The sequence below is a fragment of the Athene noctua genome, chromosome Z, assembly GCF_965140245.1.
Source record: "Athene noctua chromosome Z, bAthNoc1.hap1.1, whole genome shotgun sequence".
Classification (NCBI taxonomy): Eukaryota; Metazoa; Chordata; class Aves; order Strigiformes; family Strigidae; genus Athene; species Athene noctua.
Window position 1 is genome coordinate 4,864,910 of NC_134077.1, and position 21,871 is coordinate 4,886,780.

The 21,871-nt window shown below is 37.4% G+C and overlaps 1 protein-coding gene across 1 annotated transcript in view; it reads right to left on the bottom strand.

Annotated features, from left to right (window-relative positions):
• Nucleotides 1-1,204: 1,204 nt before the first annotated feature.
• Nucleotides 1,205-21,871, bottom strand: part of ARK2N (arkadia (RNF111) N-terminal like PKA signaling regulator 2N) — a 45,685-nt gene continuing 25,018 nt past the window's right edge. The window contains exons 3-5 of the mRNA XM_074932602.1: nucleotides 11,980-12,162; nucleotides 7,894-8,017; nucleotides 1,205-4,202 (exon numbers count right to left, since the gene is read on the bottom strand). Of these exons, the coding sequence (XP_074788703.1) occupies nucleotides 4,013-4,202; nucleotides 7,894-8,017; nucleotides 11,980-12,162 (497 nt within the window). The 3' untranslated portion in view covers nucleotides 1,205-4,012. The remainder of the gene's footprint in view (nucleotides 4,203-7,893; nucleotides 8,018-11,979; nucleotides 12,163-21,871) is intronic.

Genomic DNA, 21,871 nt, shown 5'->3' on the forward strand with positions numbered 1-21,871 from the left:
TAACTCCCACAAAGGCAAGTGGCTCCTACATAAAAGCAAAGTGGCCTGAGCCACGAGGGATGTGCTGGGTGCTGCAGAGAGAATTTTTCAGGATGCACTGAATGAAAAGCTTATGTCCAAAGATGCTGGGTATCTCGTGGTGATGGAGAGAAGATTCAGGAGATAGGTCAGCTCTTACTTTTCCAGATCTGCACCGAACTCCACAGCGCTGTTCTTGCTCAGCTGGTAATACATGTGAAATAAAATCTGAGTCTGGCGTCCACCTCCACACCCACCACCAGACCCAGAGTTTTTATTTTCGAGCTTCACAAAAGCCAAGAACTCAGCAAATTCACACCGCTCTTGTCATCCACCCTGAAATTTAAAATACGTGGATAAACAGCGCTCCTTATTCGCAACACGGAGCCTCCTTGTGTGATAAAAACATCAGAACTAAAGCAAATTCCCCTATTTACCTGGTAACATCATGGATTTTATTATTATTGTTCCTATTTCCATACTGGCTATGAGAAGACTGGCAGGCAGCAGACCCTACATCTAGCACAGTGCAGTTAAACTTACCATCCTTCTCTTGGAGCCGTAAATTCCCTGGTACAGTTCAGTGGTTCTCCAAACACGGTGCAGCCTGGCACCAGCTCTCGTGGTCTGCAAGGACCTGCCCACAGTTTCATGGCTGGTCTACGTGTCCCTTTCAAGCAGCAGCAGATTGGAGCTTCCCAGCATTATCTGGCTGCGTGAGAAAACCCAGCGTAACCGCCGTCTGTCACTCAAATGCTCTTACAGACCAGCAGAAGACAGCGGGGAGGATGGGACAAGGGGAGGCAGTCAGAGAAATGCTGGTGCGGAGGTTGCTCAGGCAGCTTAAGGACTGTGATAGGCAGGGAGGTGGAGGCTGTGCAGAAACCGCCTCCCTGGAAGGGATTCTGCAGGGTGCGGTGGGCAGCAGCCGCTTGTTCCAGCTACCTGCGGGTCCCCCAGCATACCCCACCAGCTCCACGGGCAGGAGCGGTGGTCCTGTCCTGGTCTGGGAGATAAAAGGATGCTTTTGCAGTCAGGAAATAAATTAAACACATTACAGCAGGGAACAGAGCTGAATTTGGGTGGCTGTAACCCATTCCCAGGTCTTAAGGCTTTATTTTGGAGATGTGACAAACAGCAACATATGGAATGAAAATGAAATAAAAAAATCCCAAACAAACACATATTGTTTAAATAATACACTCTATTTTATTTTGTCTTAAAATAGTTTAACCTTTATGCTACAGACTTGTTTCAAAAAAAAGAAGGTCTCATCTTGAACCAAAAATATATATATTTATATATATAACACTCTGTTTTATTATTATTTTTCTCCAAAGACCATTAAATACTAGATGGAAAATGAGAACTAAATAATGAGTGTTGAAAAGGATCAACTTTTTAAACTAGAGTCACACATTTTAAACATTTATACTCTAAGCAATGATTTGTCTTCACTACAGAAGATTCCAAGTTCACACTCCAGCAATCCAGGAACTGCTAAACCATGAAGGGCTTGACCCAATGCACACTGAAGCCAGTGGAAAGCCCCACATCAACTCCAGTGGGTTCTGGATCAGGCCCCAAGTGCACTGGTTCTTAGCCATACAATGGCTAACATTTGTCTTTCCTGCTAAGAGCAAAACCATCCAGGCACCTTTTGCTCTCTCTTTTTTTTTTTTTTTTTTTTAAAAAAAAACCCCAACCCTAAAAACACAAAAAAACCCAAACAAAACAAAAACACCTCCTAGCTATCCAGTGATGGTGGTTTTCAGATCACTACCCTTTCAAATTTGTTAAGAATAAGAGAAAATATGTAGTGTTTTAAATAAAAAGAAAACCTGCATCAGACTACAATACATGAATTGTTTAAACAAACACAGTGCACAATTGGAGGAAGTTGGTTAGGACACAGTCATTTTTATATATACATGGAAGTCACATCATATACAAAGTGAAAAACAAGAGAGTTAGTTTGCATTTTTCATGGAAGGACTACAAATGGGTCCCTGCAGCTTTCTTTAAAACTGATCTTTAAAAGACTTTGTGACACAGGAAGAAGCAACCACACTAAATCACTGCTCCAAAGTTACCTTTACAGCATGGGTGCGAGCGCGCTAAAACGACGGCCGAGTTGCGTGATTAAAACATGAGGAGAAAAGACTGAAAGCCACTACTGATATAGTGCCCCAACCGTACAGGGCTTCTCCCTGCTGCAATGCGAACGGGCTCCATCCATGTGCTACTCCCTCCCAGCCCCGGGGAAAAAAATGGGTTGCTAGAAGCACCATATACATTTTTCTGGCCATGCAATACACTTATGTTGGATGTTTTAGAAAGCTTGAAATTGGAACATCAACCCCTTGCCTAGTTGTTCCTTAAAGTGCAGTCATAACTGTTCTGCTTATTAAAGGAAAAGCTGGCTGTTACTAACGATACTACCACTGCTGGTATTTTTCCTTTAAGTTATGTTAATTATTTATATTTTTTTTTTGCCTACAGACAAAATTATCGTAAGCCAAATAAATTTAGGAATCAGCGAACACGAAAGAAAAACAGAACTTTTTGTGTCCTGACTACCCCCCACTCAGCCTTAAATGGCAAAAAATCTGAACAGAACTGTACAAAATTCCTACTGGAGACATTCTGAATACAAAGGAATATTTAATTGCACAACAGACGTTTAAAGTGAGTAACATCTTGTTAAAGTCTAATCTTTGGTTTTTGCCTTGAGAAATGCTCAAAATGACAGATGAGGGGCAGGAATTTCCATATATACTACAGAAACTACAGCCCGCTAAAGTACGTAGTTCCACTGATTTTGGTAAATATTCTGGTGGAAAGTGTTTCCTGGATCATACCCTAAACACGATTCCAAAACTAGGATAAGACACATGAGCTAAAGCCAGGAAAATGGTGCAGATCTAGTTTTTTTAAAAAAAAAAAATTTTTAAAAATCACAACCTTAGGTCCTGATCCTGCAACATCTTTTAGGGGAGAGTTTTAAGCACTTGGATGCCCTATGAGTTCCAGCAAACTGTCCAAGCTGAACCTACGCAGCTGCTAAAGTGCTCTGCCAGACTCAGGCTTTGCAAGGTGGTTGGGGTTGTTTTCTTTTGTTTTTTTTAATGGTCAGAAAAGCAAGTAAGCAACAGCAGAAATAAGGACAATGAGCAAAACGTTTCACTTCTCTCCTCCTACTCCAGGAAAGACGCAGATATCGGTAACAAAGTTCAGCTGTATTTAACAAGGAGAGGCATGCTGGGCCTTCTTATTACTTTTTCTTGTGCTTTTGCAATAATCAGCTGCTACTAAGTCACTACTATTACTACGTTGAACTATAGCGAGCTGTGGGAAATGATCAGTGAAACACAGTAGTCAAGTAGACAGAAGACTCAGCACTGAAAAGAATGTAAACTATAAATTATATTGAAAATAAAAATCCTTTAATTAAAAGCTGTTCAGTGCATATGTTATGGGCCGTTTGTATTAAAGACAGTCCCTCCTGCTGGTAACATAACCAAATCAGCTTGGGTATAAATACTCTTGGCCCAATTTTCCTAAGTGTTGAATAACCCCAGTTCCACTGAAATCAGTGAGGACACAGCATTTCTTAAAATCACTGATGTTCACACAGCAAAACACTAACTTCTACTAACAAACTCAATATACTGATAAATTAAAAATGTTCTGGAGTTGGAGGTGGGAAAGGGTGGGAGGACCTAAGTTTGCACACAGTTATTTTTTCAGATTAACACACACACGTTAGTCACTGTAGACGTGTTTTAAATTTGGTGCTACTGGGTTTTAATTCTGGGAGGAATCCTTCTTCGAGAAGGCAAAACTGTTTATAAAATTGTATTGAAATTAAAAACTTCGCGAGTTTGAATTTTGTAATGCCAGGAACAGGCCTTCTGAAGCTGGAACTTTTAACAATGAACCTCTGTGCAACAAAGGGGAGAAGGGATGGGGACAGAAACACAGTGACACTGCATTACAGTAGATATTTGCGTCTGGTGTCCTCATCCAAAGTGAGGTCTACTACTTCTGTGGGTGAAGACCAATTCTGCTGGGGAGTCACAGCTGTCCATGATTGTGTTTGCTGAGTGTTCATGTACTGTGAGCCTGAGGCGTGCTTCCAGGAGGACACGCTCTGAATCACACCTCCCCGGGGATGCACACACCTGTAGCAAGGCAAAAACCACAGAGGATTAAAGCTGCTATTGAATTCAGGCACCAGATTCTTAGCTGCAGTGTTTTATCACTTAGGCACCTTGTCCCTCTCCGAAATGTCCTCGTGGATCTTCCATTCGTAGCCTCCATGACATCTTAAATACCCAGTAAAAAAAGCTGAGACTAAACTTAATCTTGGGGGTGGTGGTGGGGATTAAATTATTTTTTAAAACTGAATTCTGCCAGTGGGTGTAAAGTGATACTCCTTACAAAATGCATGCATAGATCCCTCGGATCTTCAAGAAGTCTGCCCCGTCATGTGTAGTACCATGCATTATTCAGAAGTATAGTTTCCTGCTAGCGGTTGCACCCACTGGACTTTTAAAAAGAGAAAAAATTTAAGTGAGGCTTGATGAGAAAAAGAGAAAAGCTATCTTTCTATATGAAATCAAACCCATGTTAAAATAAGGACATAATGATACCTTCATTAGAGTAGTTAAAAGAGACATCTTGTAATTACATTATTGCAGCCATTTACATTTATTTTTCTTTGTTGTTCTTAGCTAAAAATTACAGACATGCTGGGAAATGCGCACTGGTAACAGTAGAACTCCACTTCAGCAAAACATTTAAGCTTCCAGTGATTATAGTCAATGAGACTAAATTGTGTATTTAAAGATAGGCACACACTCAAGTGCCTTACTGAAGAGAGGTACATATCTACTTATCTGCACAGCATTTTACCTATTATATTAATAATAGATATGCAACAATTGAAGTACAAGCTAATAATAATTAGAAAAAAAAAAAAAAAAACAAAAACCAAAAAGAAAGATAAGACTAATTTTGTTATATGATGAAGTGATGACGAGAATTTACTGGAGTGTAAGGTGATCCCCCCATTTCCAGTTGTAAATCTTAAACAAGGGCTAGGAAAACTTTATACCTAGTGCTCCAAAAATTGTTTTGCTCTTCTAAGCACTGATGGTGGCTGTATCTGCTCCTGGCTGCAGACCTAAGTAGGAGAAGTTTGGCTGCCGGGGTAACCTTTTTCCATTTCTTTCTGAAGGCATGTGTACTGCATTTTAGGAACACAGGCTTTCTGCACTGGTCAAATATCCCTGACATTTACACTTTTATTTGTTTTAATTTAAGGTAGTGCAATTTTTTTTCTCCAGAACTACTTAGGTTATGCTCATCTCTCTTGGCTCTGGTTAAGAGTTTCATGAAATAGAATGAAAAATCTCATTCTCTGAGCTGTAACTTCTCTGAATATAAATGTCTCATTTCCTTCTCAGATACTCTATTTAGTTTTGGATGTGATGTTCAGAATTACTTTTTATTACTTCTTCAGGCTTAAAAATACATACTTGAAGTACATATCTACGAAGAATCAGTTATAAGAGACTGGAACACTAACAAATGTGAGGGATTTTATTTTTTAAAGATTTCCTTTAAGAAGAGCTCTTTTTCAGCATAAATGACAAGAAAAGCCAGTAGCCAAAGCACACTAAATGTGATGTTTGCTCTCAGGAACTGCGATCCATTGTTCTGATACAGAACAGTCCTCAATGCTTAGGCAAAGCTAACACTAACTTTTCTCCCTGAAAATGACAGAAAGCAAGCTATCAATTATCTCATAAAAATGATACCTCACAAAAATAAAAGTGTTTATCCTCAAACAAGTCACACAAGCAGCCAATAGCAAAATGTTCAAACACTAGCTCAGGGAACATGCTTACCATTCTGTAGCTGAGGGAAGGTATTAAGAAAAGGCAACCAAAAAAGGAGTGAGGAAAAAAAAAATGGGAAAAAAACCAGTTTTATACACATGCATGATGAAAAAAACTATTGGAGAGAAATTAAGCAAACTGAATAAGATGACCTGGTGTACTAAGTAGATGCCAAGTAATATTCCAATGATGGGAAACACCACCAATCCACTAGCAATCTGAAAAAACTACAAATTATGGGCAAACTCTAAGGTGTCATGACTCACGCCAGTCCAACGACAACACAGAATATGGAGCATGATAAAAAACAGTGTGAGCGAAAGAACTGAATCCAACCAGCATACTAACTAAGCGTGCAGAAAATACTGACAAAAACCTAAACCTTTTCCAAACGACAACCCTGTCAGAAGCCCATCAATACTCCATAACTGCAAGCCTAGACCTGCAAGAGAAATAAAAGTCTAAATAGGATTCGAACAACTGAAACGTGTGAGTATTCAACGGAGCCAGTAAAAACCAGTCTTTGGGGGACGGCAGATGACTACATGAACAAAGGAAAGTGCAAAAGTGTGCTTTAAGTCTGTCTTTGCTGAAATCATTTGTTTGTATCTACTTAAACTGATTTTAAACAGCAACTCTGCATTTACTTAACACTTCCATTCTTGTACATAGTAAAAATTATCAAAGGTAAGCAGTATGGAAAGCCTTTGACTGGGAGACCTCAAGCAAAGGGGCTGTGGGTACATAGTGCTAGACAGATTTATACAAACTAGGATTGGAAGATAAGTCCACACTGCTTATGATCCTCCAAGCCCTGGGTCTGCTAAACAGCCAGGAGAGCTAAAGAGTCAAGTGTCTTCCAAAAGCGTTAGCCGTGCAAGGACTTTCACTATTCTAAAAGCAAAGGCTACATGTCTCTTCCTTCAGCATCTTAAAATACCCTTTTTTCATATCCAAGAGCACTGGGCTGTCCCCACACTGTCTGTACAGTTTCCTGCCCTGGAAATTGGGTCCTGCACACCTTCCTTCTTCCCTTCCTCAAGAAAGATGTGGTGAAGGGACAACAAAGAACAGCTCTGTTCCTTGTCACTCACATTCCTTTTCCACCTCCAAGCATCCACCAAGCAGCAGACTAGTTTTATAATAAGCTTGTCTGTATACTGTTTTAACTTGCTTTTATTCCACCAAATTAACCCTCCATACTGCATGAAAATTCAAGTCTTGTTCAACTGCTTCATAATGCCTTAAGTCAAGGAAAGATCATAGACTGAAGATGAAGAGTAACACCAAAAAATGCCTATCAAGAATTAACAGATTAAATACAGCTGGACAGCTTTCTATCTGAGCTTGAGAGAAGCCTCTGGCTTCCTTACCCTCATCTACTTGGGGGCTTTGAACTCTTCTGTATCTTGAAATAAAACCAAGATTCATAAGGAACTGATTTTTAATCTAAAGGGGCTACACGATGACATTAGCCATTCAAAAGTTGATAGTATTTCTATAACTAGTGATTAATTACATAAACTGGAAGCTGATTAAATGCTTAAAGTGAGTATTTTGAAAGGAAACAAGAAGCCACGTAAATATTTTTGTTCATGTAAGGGCACACTATGCCCTTAAAATCTGAATTCCTAAAATGGTTCCTGATGTATGTAAATTTGGTATCCCAATATCTGGTATTTTAATACTACGTATGTTCTGCCTGTTAATGTTTGGTATCAAATCACAAGCTTAATCTGAATACATATGAAGTTGATAATGTTCTAAAGAAAACCACATTCTGAAATCACCATGACCAGTAGAACAGAAAGCAGTGCAACGTTTGCTATTTTTGGGCATCGATCATGGATGGGTAACTACAAAAGAGGAAGTCAGCAGTTTTCTTCTTTATTAATTTTGGCAATACAGATATTCTGATACAATGAAAGATACACTGGAAGTGGAAAAAGCAAGAGAAAGGAATCCATACCTGGCATGTTCCTGAACTCCAACAATCTCTACTTCACTATCAGAAGAGGTGATATTAATTTCTTCCTTGATCTGGGCATTACCAGAAATTTTGTCACTTGCAAGGAAGCTTGGATCCAAATGACCTATAGATGGGGAAAATGCAAATACAGCCAATGTTTAACAGCTTGCACAATTCAGAAATTAGCTGGAAAAGTAACTTCTCAAAGCTAACGAAAAAAAAAAAAAAAGACTGAAACACTGAGATTAGAAAAAATCTTACTAGATCAAGTTATCCAGCTTCCAGTTCATCACCTGATACAGGATGGCCACTGGACTGACCCAGTCTCAATGGCTCTAGTGATGGTGCTATCCCACAAATGTGAACAAAGCCTGACTACTGCATCAAGAACACTTGATGTAATTAGGTCTCCAGCTGTTATTTTATGACAATGTTAAGAGCTAGACTGTGCCCAAACCTCTTTGAAATAAAGAAACACGATGATCTATTGTCAATAAATCAAACTCCATGATACTGTGGCAAATAAAGCCTATAGGCTAGACAGAAACATCACACACACCAGAGAAAATGAATTTATTTTCTTTTCTTTTTATTAAGGGGAAGCCAGTCAATTAAAAAAACCCAACAAACCCATCAGTTACTGGTCACACTGCTACACGCATCTGCTTCAACATTATTACAAATGCTTAATTTTTCATAAGTTCCATATACAGCAGTGTTGTTTTTTTATTTATCGGTCTGTCAGACAAGACAACCTATGTAAATACTCACAAATAGCGTGGCATGTTTTGTCTTTTCTACCAATTAGTGCTAAGAAGGTTCTTAGCCACAATTAGTGAAGCTGTGTTGTGACATATTAAACAATACTTGCATGGAAAACACAAACTAGCTGAAATGATTATTTGTATTACAGAAAATAAACAAAAAATGAATTAAAAGTAAGATTTCATTAAAAAGACGTAACTTCTACCGGTTTTTTTCCTTAAAAAAAAGAGGGTAACTTCTATTGTCCCTCTTTAGCAGTGACCTGGGGGGATACTAGGCAGCCCTGAAGCAGATGACCTACCTACTTCTTGGAAATCACTCACTCAAGATGTATAACGCATGGGGAGATCATTTGTTGAGTAGGAAATTTGAGATTAGAGAAATATATTATGTATATCTAGTTTGGCTGGACACCTCTTCAAAGATGAGAGGAGGATGCAGTAAGTATCCAGAGAATTTCAAAGGGGTGTGAACACACAGAACTGATTATGCCCCCAGATAGATCAAGAGGACACAGAAAGAAGAAATTAAACTTAAAAAACAAGTGCCAGAGAAATCTTCTAATGACTGCTTAAAGTATTTGGAAAAGATGCAAGCAAACAGAGGGGCTGAGACCATACAGTACGTTCAGTTTCGGGAAAGAGAAGACCCTTGGTGCAATGTGAGATCAGGGTTAGCAAGGGAAGGAAACCTGTGTGCTGCCATGTATCCAAAGGTGTTTGCACCTCGTAAGACAAAAAAGATTTGTCAGCTGAACTTAAAATGAATTAATACCCCAGGCAGACTTTTCCTAACATTACAGTTCCGCTGAACATTTCTTGGCAAATATTACTGACTGCCAGAAAGTCCCCAAATGGGTTATGGATATTTCTTTTATAGAAGTGGCTGGGCACACTGTGAAACGTGAAATGGAAGTGTTCAGAGACTTTGATTCATGTGCTGGCAATGCAAACCAGGAGCTTTACATGATTACTGCTCCAGGGATTGGCATCGCCCCGCTCCTCAACATCCCTGCTGCTACGGCACAGGCAGAACGGCAACACAGTCCTTGGCCACCGATTCACGCAAACTCGCAGGGATACCAACCTGCCTTAGTATGTTGTATTAATGATGTACCACCACTGTGCACCCTTTACCAGGCAGGGCAATGTCTGGCAGAGGGGCAAAGCAGACCAGCTCTTCAACAGTCCCAAAATGAATCCCCAGATGTATAAATGAGAGCCCCAAAAGAGCAGTATATTACCACAGCTGTAAGTTCAGACAACAAAAAGGTAATTAGCAGTAGAGAAACCATGATTAGCGGAGCAAATATTGCAACAGTAGCTGAGTGTAAATCAGGATTACAGCATGCAGATAGATTTACAGCCTCTGGCCATACAAATTTCATGCCTAATAACGTGCCTACGCTGTTAATTTCTTTGCATGAATATTAGGATGACGCCCAAAGGAGATGCGTTGTTTTCCCCACAACATCAGGGCTTGCAAAATAGCCCAAAATATTTGCCCATGCACAAAGATGTGATGGTGTGTCCTAATAAGATTTTTCACTTAGATAAAGCTTTTGTTATTTTCCCATGGGAACACATCATTTAATGTCTGTTAAACTAGATACTGGCTGAAGATTAATTTGGGAACAAGATGTAAGATTTGAAGATTCTGCTTTTCAAATACGCAATCTTAGACATGGTACAAAAAGGCCAGTACTGACAAATGTGCAGTCAGAGGCGTACCAAGGCTAGAGTGCTCTGGGGCAAGGTGTATGCGAGAAGAAAAAGAGATTCATCCTTTTGGACACTGACATGGACGTAGCACCAGAATCAAATTTGTCTGGACATGTTCCCACAGGGGCAGGGATGAAAAAGCTTCTCCAGGTTTTCTAGTTTTCTTTTACCTGGCAACCTCCTCCTTGCAAGTCCCCTTGCATATAGGTGGAAGAAGGAAGACAAAGTTCTACCTGCATCGCAGCACTGTACTTATAAGCAGAAAGTGGAAGAAAGCTTGGTAAGAAACTTTTTATTTCCTTACACTGCTCTGAAGTACCAATCCATTAGTGCTATATATAATAAAGTGAATTTCAGCTGTTCTAATATTTAATAAATCATTTTATAAAGGAATGGGCTTGTTAGGGGTCAAACAGCTAACCATTAGTCAGCTGCTATCCCAAACAATACCAGTGAGCTTGGAAAACAATGGCTAGCTTCCAAAAGGCTGGAACAACATCCAGCCACAGACCACAGTGAAAATAATGCAACAGAGATTCTCATATTCAAATATTGGACTTGTCCACTATATAACAGAACATCTCTTTCAAAATCAGCCACATACCTGTATTTCTTTAAGCCTTACAGACATTGAGAAGTAGCTCGGAGCTACCAGGACACTTCCAATGTAAGTGAAGCCCTCTGGCAGGCTTAGGTTTGGAAAAGACAGCGTGAAACAAAATACTGCCGTGCTCCACCACTGCAGGCAAGATTTTGTGTCTTATTGCAGCTAAAAATCTTAACAAGGGTATTAAAAAACTGAGTGGAAAGGAAGGCAGTATGTTGGCATACAAGGCTACGGGGATTAAGTCAATAGAAAATATTCCGTTAGCTCTCTGCATCCAAAACACAGCAGCATTTCATGTTGTTGCTGAACTCTTTTGTTAGTGAGGAGGTGCAAGCACTTGGTGAAGCTGAACAATTTTTATGAGCCACATGAACTGCTCTGAATTCTTCCACAGTACTCCTGCTCTTGCTTTCTTGAAAGAAATTTCTTTGCTGTCTCTTGATGCTAAGCCCACTTACCAGCAGCTTTTCACCCTTCTTTATCTGATACTGGTCTGTCCAATTTTCTAAAGTATGTTAGAAATGCAGATGGAATATGGGAATAATTAAGGCTTGTATTTTAAAGAAATAAAGAGACAAACAAAAGAGACATACACAGACAACTACAATACTTAAAATGAGATTATGAATAGTTTAGTAGCTGGTGGCATGGGTTGTCATAATCAACCATTCAGTAACAAGCTTGGCTCACTTTCATTTTTTAAAAAAACAACACCAAAACCGCAGACTTAAGTTCCACAAAGTAATTAGAGGGAAAAGAAGGAGAAACAATAATTAAGAAAATTAGTGTCAGAAAATACACTGCAGGAACCTTTGTCAATTTTTATCAGTTGTAATTTGGAACAAATGTCAGACCTTTTTAACAATTTAATTGCAAAATCCACACAGGGAGTTTTTAAAGTTGTATAAACTACAAAAATACTGAAAGCAAGAAAGGGAGAGACACCAACTAAGATACTGGAACAAACATCAGAGAAAGAGAATTTAAACAAACCTGTATCAGCACTCAGTTCATCTCGCAGCCCTCTGTTTCTCCAGGCAGATACTGAGTCTTGATTTCCTAAAGAATTACTGTGCTCTTGAACTACTGCAGCCGCCAACAGATTGTCCACATTTACCACCTCTGGGTCTGAATTTGTGTCTGATATATCATAATGAGCTACAACTGGAGGTCCATCTGCAGAAGGAGAGAAAAGCAACGTGGATTAGAAGTCAGCATACTGTAAAAGACACCTTTAAAAGTACAAATACTTCGTTTAAGGATTAATGCAATCTCCTACATGAAGTTCTTAAAAGAACTATAGTTGATATGAATTATTAAACCTCAGTTAATGAACAGTCTGAGATTACAGAGACATTTTAACCTTTGCATACACAGAAAACACAAATGTAAGAAAAACACATTTATCAATGTATCGGTTGCGTATTATATTTTACATTAACACATAAAAATCTCCATATCCGACAATGTTACATTTACAGTCTTAAAATGATAAAACCTTCAGTTTAAAATAAAAAAGTTACAGGACATTTAATTTGGCAAGACAAGATATTTATCTAGAGGATTTTACAAAACTCAAGTAACAACTTATATTACCTTAGGGCTGATTGAATTACCTTAGGGCTCAGTGACAATAAAGTTAACGTTAGGCAACTTTCCTTTCGTAACATTTATCTATAAAGGCAAGGGGAATTTTTCAAAATGGCAATGTATTTTGGTTTTGGGTTTTTTTAAGATCAAGAATAGCAAGAAACAAAACTATGTGCAGTGATAAATATACTTTTAATTCAGTATGATTACCATATGAATTTTTGGCCACAGTGAAGGAGGAAAGAGGGAGACAAAATTGCTTACATTGAGTCTGAAATCTATTCTTGAGGAATAACAAAAAGCTATTTTTGGTCTATTTTGTTAGGATGGACTATTCTCTTTGTGAGGAATGAAAATCACTTATAATTGGAAAGCATGCTAGAAACAGAAGATGCTCAGAAAAAAAGTCAAATTCAAGACAAGGATTAATGTGGAAGCAAAGAGAAAATGGACAAGTATGTAATACTGAAAGGATGCATATTTTAATTCAAATGCCTCATCTCAGCTACAGCTTATTGGCTTGAAGTGGATGAAATTAGCTGGACTTCCCACTCTTCAAATAGCAGAATAACAACTTCCTTTGGCCCAAGACTTCATCCACAAAAGAGTATGAAATAGAAAACCAGGATGGGCCAAAGCTCAGCTCTTTTGCTACTACTCTTTAACTCCAAGGAAGTTCTGGCAGTTGAGTGTCTGCCAGAGTTTTTCTGGTATGGGTATGATACATAGAGGATGCAATTTGTATGGGATAATATAAAATAATCATAAACTAATAATGTGTTTAGGAAGATAGGACCTTCAGAGTTACAATACTACTAAAGAAATCTTTAAAAGTCACAAAGATTAACATGAAAAGAATTTTCAGGAAAGACTGGTTTGTTTTAGGAGTGTTAAGTGGCTGTTGAAGACGAAACACATGAACTAAGTTTCAAATTTAGTTCTCTGAAAAGCTGTTTCTACTGAGGCTTTTAGGGTGGTGGGGGTTTGGGTTTTTTTGGTTGTGGGTTTTGGTTTTGGTTTTTTTTGTAACTTGGTCCCCGAAACATAATTCAATTTACTATTTTAATAAACACCTATTTTGTGATTAGCAACACACTTCACTAAAGAGTGACCATATTGCTTAAGTTGTAGTAAAGATCAGTTCTGCAACAAGTTATGAAGAAATTCACAAAATATTTCTGATCAGACCTGCCTCCAAAACAACAATTCATAAAACAGTGTTGTACTACAAACTTAAAACAGACCCGACAAAAATAAATGGGTAGTTAAATGCCAATGTATTAAAGACCAACTGTTCGTAACATGAAACACTGATGATTATGACTGGAAAAGAAGTTTGGAATAATGGAATACCAAGTTCAAAATTAAGCTGGCTGATGTTCAGTTAATTATTTGTGAAACCTGACTGTTAAATTACATGCAGAAGTTACAACTGGACTGAATCATGAGAGGCATGTCTTCTTTCAGTCTTATCATCAGAGTTCTGCGTGAACATATATAATGTGATCTATAAAAATAAACAGTTGAGTGCAGAAGATACGAGGGTCAAGTACAATATTGACTATTTGACCATTTTTTTCGATAGATTATCTAAAATTTCAGGAGCTATGTGCTGTTCCTTCAGGTCTCTGTTTCTCTTGCTTCTCACTACGAGCTCCAAAAGCAGAAGCGAAATTTGATTTTAGATAGACATGTCAACACAAGTAAAATTATATTTGGACAAAAGGCACCAATAGTCTCAAGTCAAAATTGTACCACTCCTACATGTATAATCATGCAAAAATGTATAATAAATGTATATACATGCAGAGTGATATTCTCATCACCTACCCATAGAAATAACTTGTGTGAAAGTCTTCATCAGTAGGAAATACAAGCATAAACTTGTTATCTGTAGCTCCACTCTTGTATCTTCCACACTTCCAAACAGCACACCTTATAACTTAGCTTAAATTTAGTATACATCAAACAGACAAAAATATTTTCAATATAATTTACATACTGTAATTATATTTGTCAGTGTAACAGCCACCAATTTAACATTCTGGAAAAAACAAGCTGCCTATTTACAAAGCAGTCACAGCAGAGATCTATTTTTGCTTTTTTCAGTCTTGCCTTTCAGGACCAGAGTTGGAAACGAAAGGCCCCCTGACATACCTATCACCCAAGATAACAACGATGATGCTGCAACAAATCCTAGGATTCCCAGCATGTATAAAAGAAGGAATAAGCAATAAATGTCTATGTGTGTTTAAAAAACCCCAAGAAACGGACTGATAAATAAGTTGTAGACATCCACAACTAGATCAAAGTTGCAGCAAAGGCATATTAAAAATATCCTCTAAAAACCACCCATTCCCAAAAGCCTGTTTCCTTTTCAGTGCTACAAGGATGAGGCAGGAGGGGTTAAATCTGGAAATAAATAATGCTTCTCTAGTCAACTACACAATCATCTGATGATGTGATGCAAAGTGAATGTGTGGTACCAAGAAATAAGGACAACTGACTTCAGCTAGGAAATAAGTGAAAAAAATGCTTTCAGGCTGAAAAGGTAAAAGGATTAACTACAACCATAGTTGTAATTTATCATCTTTTCTCCACAATAGAGCTCCTCCTCATAATTACTAGCAGGATTTCAAAACAGACACCAAAACAAACCATGGCAGAATCAAAATTAGGAGGTTCCCTGGTCACGAATTTAAACAACCTATTTAAGAAAAACTGCATCTTTTTAGAAGCCAAGGTAGCTGGAAGACTTACACTTCCCTGGTGGTAAGCTTTAATTCATTTCTAAAGCAATAAATGCTTGAAAAAGACAAGGCTGAAAAAGTTAATAAGCACCAGCAGCAAAATACAGCTGTTGACATTTAATGTTAACAGAGGGAGGAAAAGACTGCTCTTTTTTTAAAAAAAAAAAAAGAAGAATTCAGAGGCAGAGGTCATCATGGGGACAGCACTTCCAAGTGCCTAATTCTTCCTTAATTTATTTACACAGCTCATCAAAACTAATTCCACTCAGGACAACTGAATCAGAAGCATCTCACATGCACAAAAATATGGGTCTGCATAAATCAACTTTCATTTTAAGCTTGCAATGTAGAAAATCCAGTAATTTCTTATCTGGTAGTCACTCCCACTGTGCATTTCATAGAGCCACTTCTCACTCAGCGGTCTAAACTGTGTTGTAAGATTACACTCCTATTATCCTTTAGTTCATTATAATGGAGCACAAGTAAAAAGGGGGAATCAACCATAGAGTTTCAGCTGTAGGTTAAAAGCAGCGATCCTGCAAGAACCACCGTACCTTTGCACTCCAGAAGCTGTACAGCAGTATTTTGTCATAAGAAACAAAAGATAGTAGCTAGAAGAACCTGAATGGGGAATTTAGTCCTTATAAGTCATCATTTCTCTTTAGCTTTCTCAATTTAGGCACGTAGTGCCAAGTTCATTGCCTAAACTCCTGCCCACTATAGCCAGAGAGAGGAACTTGAGGGTCAAGTAATCTCAGCCTGGAAATTGCAGCCTGAAGCATCATCATCTCCCCAGTAAACAGAAAGAGCTTAGACAACCACCTTAGACAAGGCACCTAACTTTTACACTGCTGAAGTTCAGCAAGGAGAATTCCAGCCTTAGGGATGGGATTTAAACCGCTATATTTTTCTCTACAAGTAGTGGAGAAAGACTGAAATCTCCGGAGGACTGGACTGAATTCAATCCTGACTGAAATAATTTCAGAATTAAAAGCCTATTTTTGGTGATCTGAATTGCCCTCTGGAGTCATCAGTGTCTTCGCAGTAAGGAGACATGGAGCCGTATGTAGGTGTGAGTATCACCCTAAGCTTTAAAACCCACAGAACAGGTAAAATTAATAATGGCAATAATAATTACAGTACTTCATTCTTACGAAAAGCTTTCCATTAGTGGATCTCAAAAGGGCTCTGAGGTGGTTATTAACCTCCTTTTGCCCATGAGGGAAACTGAGGCAAGCAGAGATCTGCAGCTTGCTCAAGGCTAACAAGCAGAGGAGCTCAGCTTTGCTGAAAACGACACTCCCCTCAAATTACTGAGCTATTTTTAACTGCTAAATTATTAAGTTTAAAGACAGTGTTTAGGAATGCTTTCGTGAACCATGCAAAAAGCTAAAAAGGCAACAACACACAGAGGCACCCAGGTAATGGCAAGCCCAAGAAGGCACAGCTTCTTCCAGCCTCGCCTCTATATCTTCACTGTGAAGGTAGGCACCGCTTTGCCTCAGTCTCAGTACTTTATTATAAACTGCATTTATTTTTATATAACAAAAGGGAACACTGAGACATTTTAAAATTAAAAAAAAAAAAATCTAACGATGCCCTAATTTACACTTGACACTTAAATTGAAGAGATAACTAGATTTACTTTGAGAAGAAGTAATACATAGAATGGACTTTAATACCTATACAGATTTTTAAGATCGGATGATTGAAGTAATTTCAGTGATTGAAATAACTGAAGATTAGTGATTAAAGTAATTTAAGATCAGTGATTGAAGTAATAATATTTTGTGTGCCAAAAACTAGAAGATTCATCTTTCGTGACTTGCCACAGTAGTTTTACAGTAGACACATCAGTAACTTTGATCCAAACAGAAAGGTTTCATAGACAAGACTACAGGCTGAGGTGACAATTCTCAATTCTTTTGTTTTAGATAAACAATACAAAACTGATATTACTTAAAACATGATCCAGAGCTGCAATTTTGTAAAGTATGTTCAGTTCAAATGGCAAACCATCTGAACCCTAAAACAATTACCAAAGAGGACCTGGGGGGGGGGGGGGGGGGGGGGAAATCTGTGCTCTTTTGTGTTGTTTTATCAACATGAAACGCTTCATTACTATTTTTGTTTATTTCTTTATTCCAGGTTACAGTAGTTACATTTCAAAATTTACAGGGTTAGGCAAAGAATACATTGTAAATACAATAATAAACAATAGTAGTAGTATAACAACATTCTCTCTAAAATTATAAAGTGAAAAGTTATCAGTGAATCAATTTTCTTCACATTTTCCTTCATTTCACACAGTAAAGCTTTTGCGTTTGGTTTTTTTAACCATAACAATAAAGTAATAAAATCAAGCCAAGATAATCAAATGAGTATCTGTTCTCAAACTAGATCTTTTTAAATATATCACATCAAAAGAGATCTCAAAAATTCAAGTCTTGCTGATCAACATTCATTCTTTCAGGCATTTTGATGACTAGATGGAAAATACCTCGGATTTGTGTTATCAAATTATATTTAAAGACATAATAAAGTCTTTTTCTTGTGTATTAAGCAAAGGCACATGGAACATGGCTGTGTCTTGAAAATATCAGGAAGTGGTGTGTACTTTGTATCTCATGATAGGATTTATTTTCCCTGATGCTACCTAATGATTCATTAATTATGGAAGCAGAGATATTAGCCAGATGTCTTCCCCAGTTCTACTTGCAAAAGCGTTCCACAGGAGGGTTTTGGAAACCATCACACCCTATTCTTACATAGCTATGACAGTTTAAAAAAAAAAATAAATAAAATGTCTATGTAAAAACAATTCACATTAGGAAAAGGCAGGCAAACATGCACCCCCCCATATACGCCCCTCTGGAAAACATCCCATTTTTACAAGTAAAAGCTGCATCTTCCCATGGAAGGACTGATACAGCCTTGATGCAAAACTTTTGATGGTCCAGACCAACTCCCTCCTCAATCAGTCTTCAAGATATAACAGAGCACTTGAAATTGCTTCTAACTTAATAAGCCGATTTCCCATGTGCCTTCATTTTCCTGGTCTAACACTATGAAAATAATAAAATTTGTGAGAAAGACCGGTTTCTAGCTTCCTGTTTTCCAAGGTACTGTCCATCCTTATCATTCAGCCTGAGGATTTTAGCTTCTACAGTACAAATTACAAAGCGCATTTGTTCTAATGCTTCCAAATGTAACTGCAGTGGTCACAGGGCAGACCTTGACTATTTCCAAAACATCTGCTCAACTAGCCTGATTTACACACTCATCAGGCAAAGGCTCCCCTTGAAGTCAGCTGAAGGATTCTCTGACCAAAAACTGCAGAAAAAGCTCAATTTTAAATGAGATTAAATGCTAGCCCCATTGAAATTAGCAGAAATTTTCTACTGGTTTTAATAGGGCTAGAATTTGATTTCTTAATGCCCTTTCAATGGTTCTCTTTTTTTTTTAAAAAAAAAAAGATTTACAGTATGTGGATACAGGAAGAGACAAAATATTAACAAGAGAAATCAATGACAATAAATACGTTTCAATTTGTAAAAATAACTGCCAAATATAAACCCATTTCATTGAAGTTTTGTCCTCCAGTCTTAACTCTAGCAGCTCAGATAAAGTGACCTAACAATCCTGCAAAAACACTAAAAGACACTGTGAACTTAAAAAAATAGAGATGTATATTTCTGCCTGAATTATTTTGTCCTAATACTGTTAAAAATAACACTGAAGAGCAGTATTTCTGAAAGGTTTAAGATTTTTCTATCTTTTTTCCCATGCTTAGTTATTTTTTGAAATAGAAACACTGAATAGTTCCACTGTCTTTACTTGGATTTATTTTATGTTGTATATTACCTTTTTTTTTTTTTTTTCCTAAATAAAGCCTGAAATATCAGCTGTTTTGTCAGAAGCATTTGAAGCAAAACCCCCAAACCCTCAGATAAAACAATGTGTGAAGGGTGGAATTTCCTATAGACCTTCCTTACCAAACCCCACTCAAGGGAGGGAAGCAGCATAAGTGCCTGGGAAGGAACCTGCAGCCAAGCCTGCAAAAACACTGCACACTAAACCCTGGGCTTTCAAGGAAATATGGTCCAATTCTAGGAGCAGATCCTCTAATTTTTCATTTACTGAACTGCCAGTTTGACATTTAGTGACAATTAAATTGAGCCTTTCTATAAAGACTTTTTTTTTTTTTTGCATTTGCAAAAAAATGCTAACAAAGTAGCTGTGTTTCACCTGCTACTAAATTCCAACTCTGCAGTCATACAGTGTTCAATTACTCCCATGCAAACAGTTGCCACATTCAAAACATAGAATTTAATATTTAAAATGGCAATATAGAAACATGAATAAGCCAGTTGGGTTTAAATTGGCACCATCTTCCCTGGACTTACACCAGTCTACACCAGCTAATCTGACTTGATGCATTTACTCTTTCAAGATCGAAAAATAAATAAAATTTAAAGAAACTAGAATGTTTCTCTCCTCCATTCTGAAGTATAAAACCTAGGGCAATTAGAGAAACTCTAAATTATCATCTGCGATTCTCTACGTCTGTGCAAAACTCCTACTGATTTCTCCTTGTTAAAATTTGGTGGGTTTGAATAATTTGCTGAGATGTGAGCATAAACACACATTCAAAATGTAACTCTCGAGCTGGAAAGTAGAAGAGTTGCCTTCTGATAATCTTAAAATAATCTTAAGGCCAGACTGCTTTAATGAAATACAGAATGCATTTTATGTTAAAATTTCAGCTGAAGAAATTTTAACTCCCTGAAAGTTTCTAGTCAAAGCCCTTGGAACATAAGAGCTTATAATGGAAACCATAACAAAATTAACTGCAGCCATATTATACAGCAAAAATATTTCCAGGAGAAAAAAAAAAAACACTGAAATTACGTATTAGGAATCTGTTTTCTAAAAGAGATGCCGAAGGCTGCATTTAAAATACAGTCTCATCACTAGCATTGGCATCTGAAAGTTGGTTTATTTAGTGCTCCGCATCTTTCAAATTCACAGTTCAAAGCAAGGAGAGATGCTCCTATTTAACTGCACAGCCTGCCAAATCCTTCATCAGGCAGGTTATACTGCACCTGAACAGAAACATGGGTTCCTCCCTCAGTTCCCAGAAGGAGAAACATCCTTCTTCACATGGAAAACAAACTAATGGACCAGATATTCAACTTGTGTACATCAATGCACACTTTTAATTTCAACGGAGCTGATTTATGACAGCTGAAGTTCTGAATCCTCCATTGAGGCAAGTGAAAAGAGCAACCAAACAAAACAGTATTAACCATTGACAACCACTGGTCTTGCACAGGTATTCTTAGCACTAGGTAGCTTTTGTGGGGAAATTAAGTTAAAATTGTATCGAATATGAAGTATTCCTTCAGTCTTCTGGATGCCTTGGAACAATTTTATTGTAGAAAGTACAGCTTTAAAGTCTGTGTAAGTCTGTATCCTCAACTGCTGTAATCCTCTGCTTGTTTCACATCGCTATTTGCGTTGAAAACGCCAATTAACATAAATGGATAAAAATGTTTGACAGATCTTCATTTTTGCCTACAGTAACCAAATCTAATTTTTTATCTATTAATATGCTAGACTATTTCAATGTATGTTTTGTTGGGTTTTTTTAAAGATTACCTAACCAAGACATTGAAATTTTGCAGAATTTCACTGGCTACATCCCTAATAAAATTATCATCCTTTTATGAGCTAAGTACATAAAAGTGTTTCAGTCTGACAGATAAGTAAGTTCAACTGATCCCCTTACACAATTTGTTTTGAAATACCTAATTGCTCCATATACACTATTTTATTAAAAAAAGTTAAGGGCATGCTTACAGACATACTGAGTTAAGTCAAAGAAACCAGTCACTGCAAAAAGCTGCTTCTGCATGCACAGGAAGACTTGTAAAGTTGTCATGCTTTAAAATATGCTGCTCTTATCATCATCATAAAGGTATATATATATTTATATATATAAAATCTATGAACACCAGAAGGATTGGATTTTTTTTTCTTAAAATATCAGCAAATAATCTTCCCCAAAGGATCTTAAATTTTAAACAGACCAGGACAAGTTTATTAAATTGCAATCAAACAAAGACTAACTTGTTTAACTTTTACCTATAGTTAAGTTAAAAATGCACACAATGTCAGACAAGGGAGTTATCTTACAAGTTCATATCAAAATCTTTGTATCAAAATTATGCATGAAGGTGATCTGTAAAGAATTTATTCCAGTACTTAAAAATTATCCCCTGCATAGTCTTTCAAACAGTTACTCTGAAAATAACACAGCTCTCTAACCTAATTTTTTTTAAATGAAGGCATCACGTACTTAAAAAAAAAAAAGTAAGTCTGGGCCAAGAATAATGTTAGAACACCAGTGTTAGTGTTATGCTGGTAACAAAAAGCAGTTTTTAAGTTTCTGTTACAGGTTTGATTCAAATCCCCATATAAGTTGATGGAAAAACTCTCACTGACTTCAGGGAGGAAAAAAAAAAAAGACACCTACAGAATTC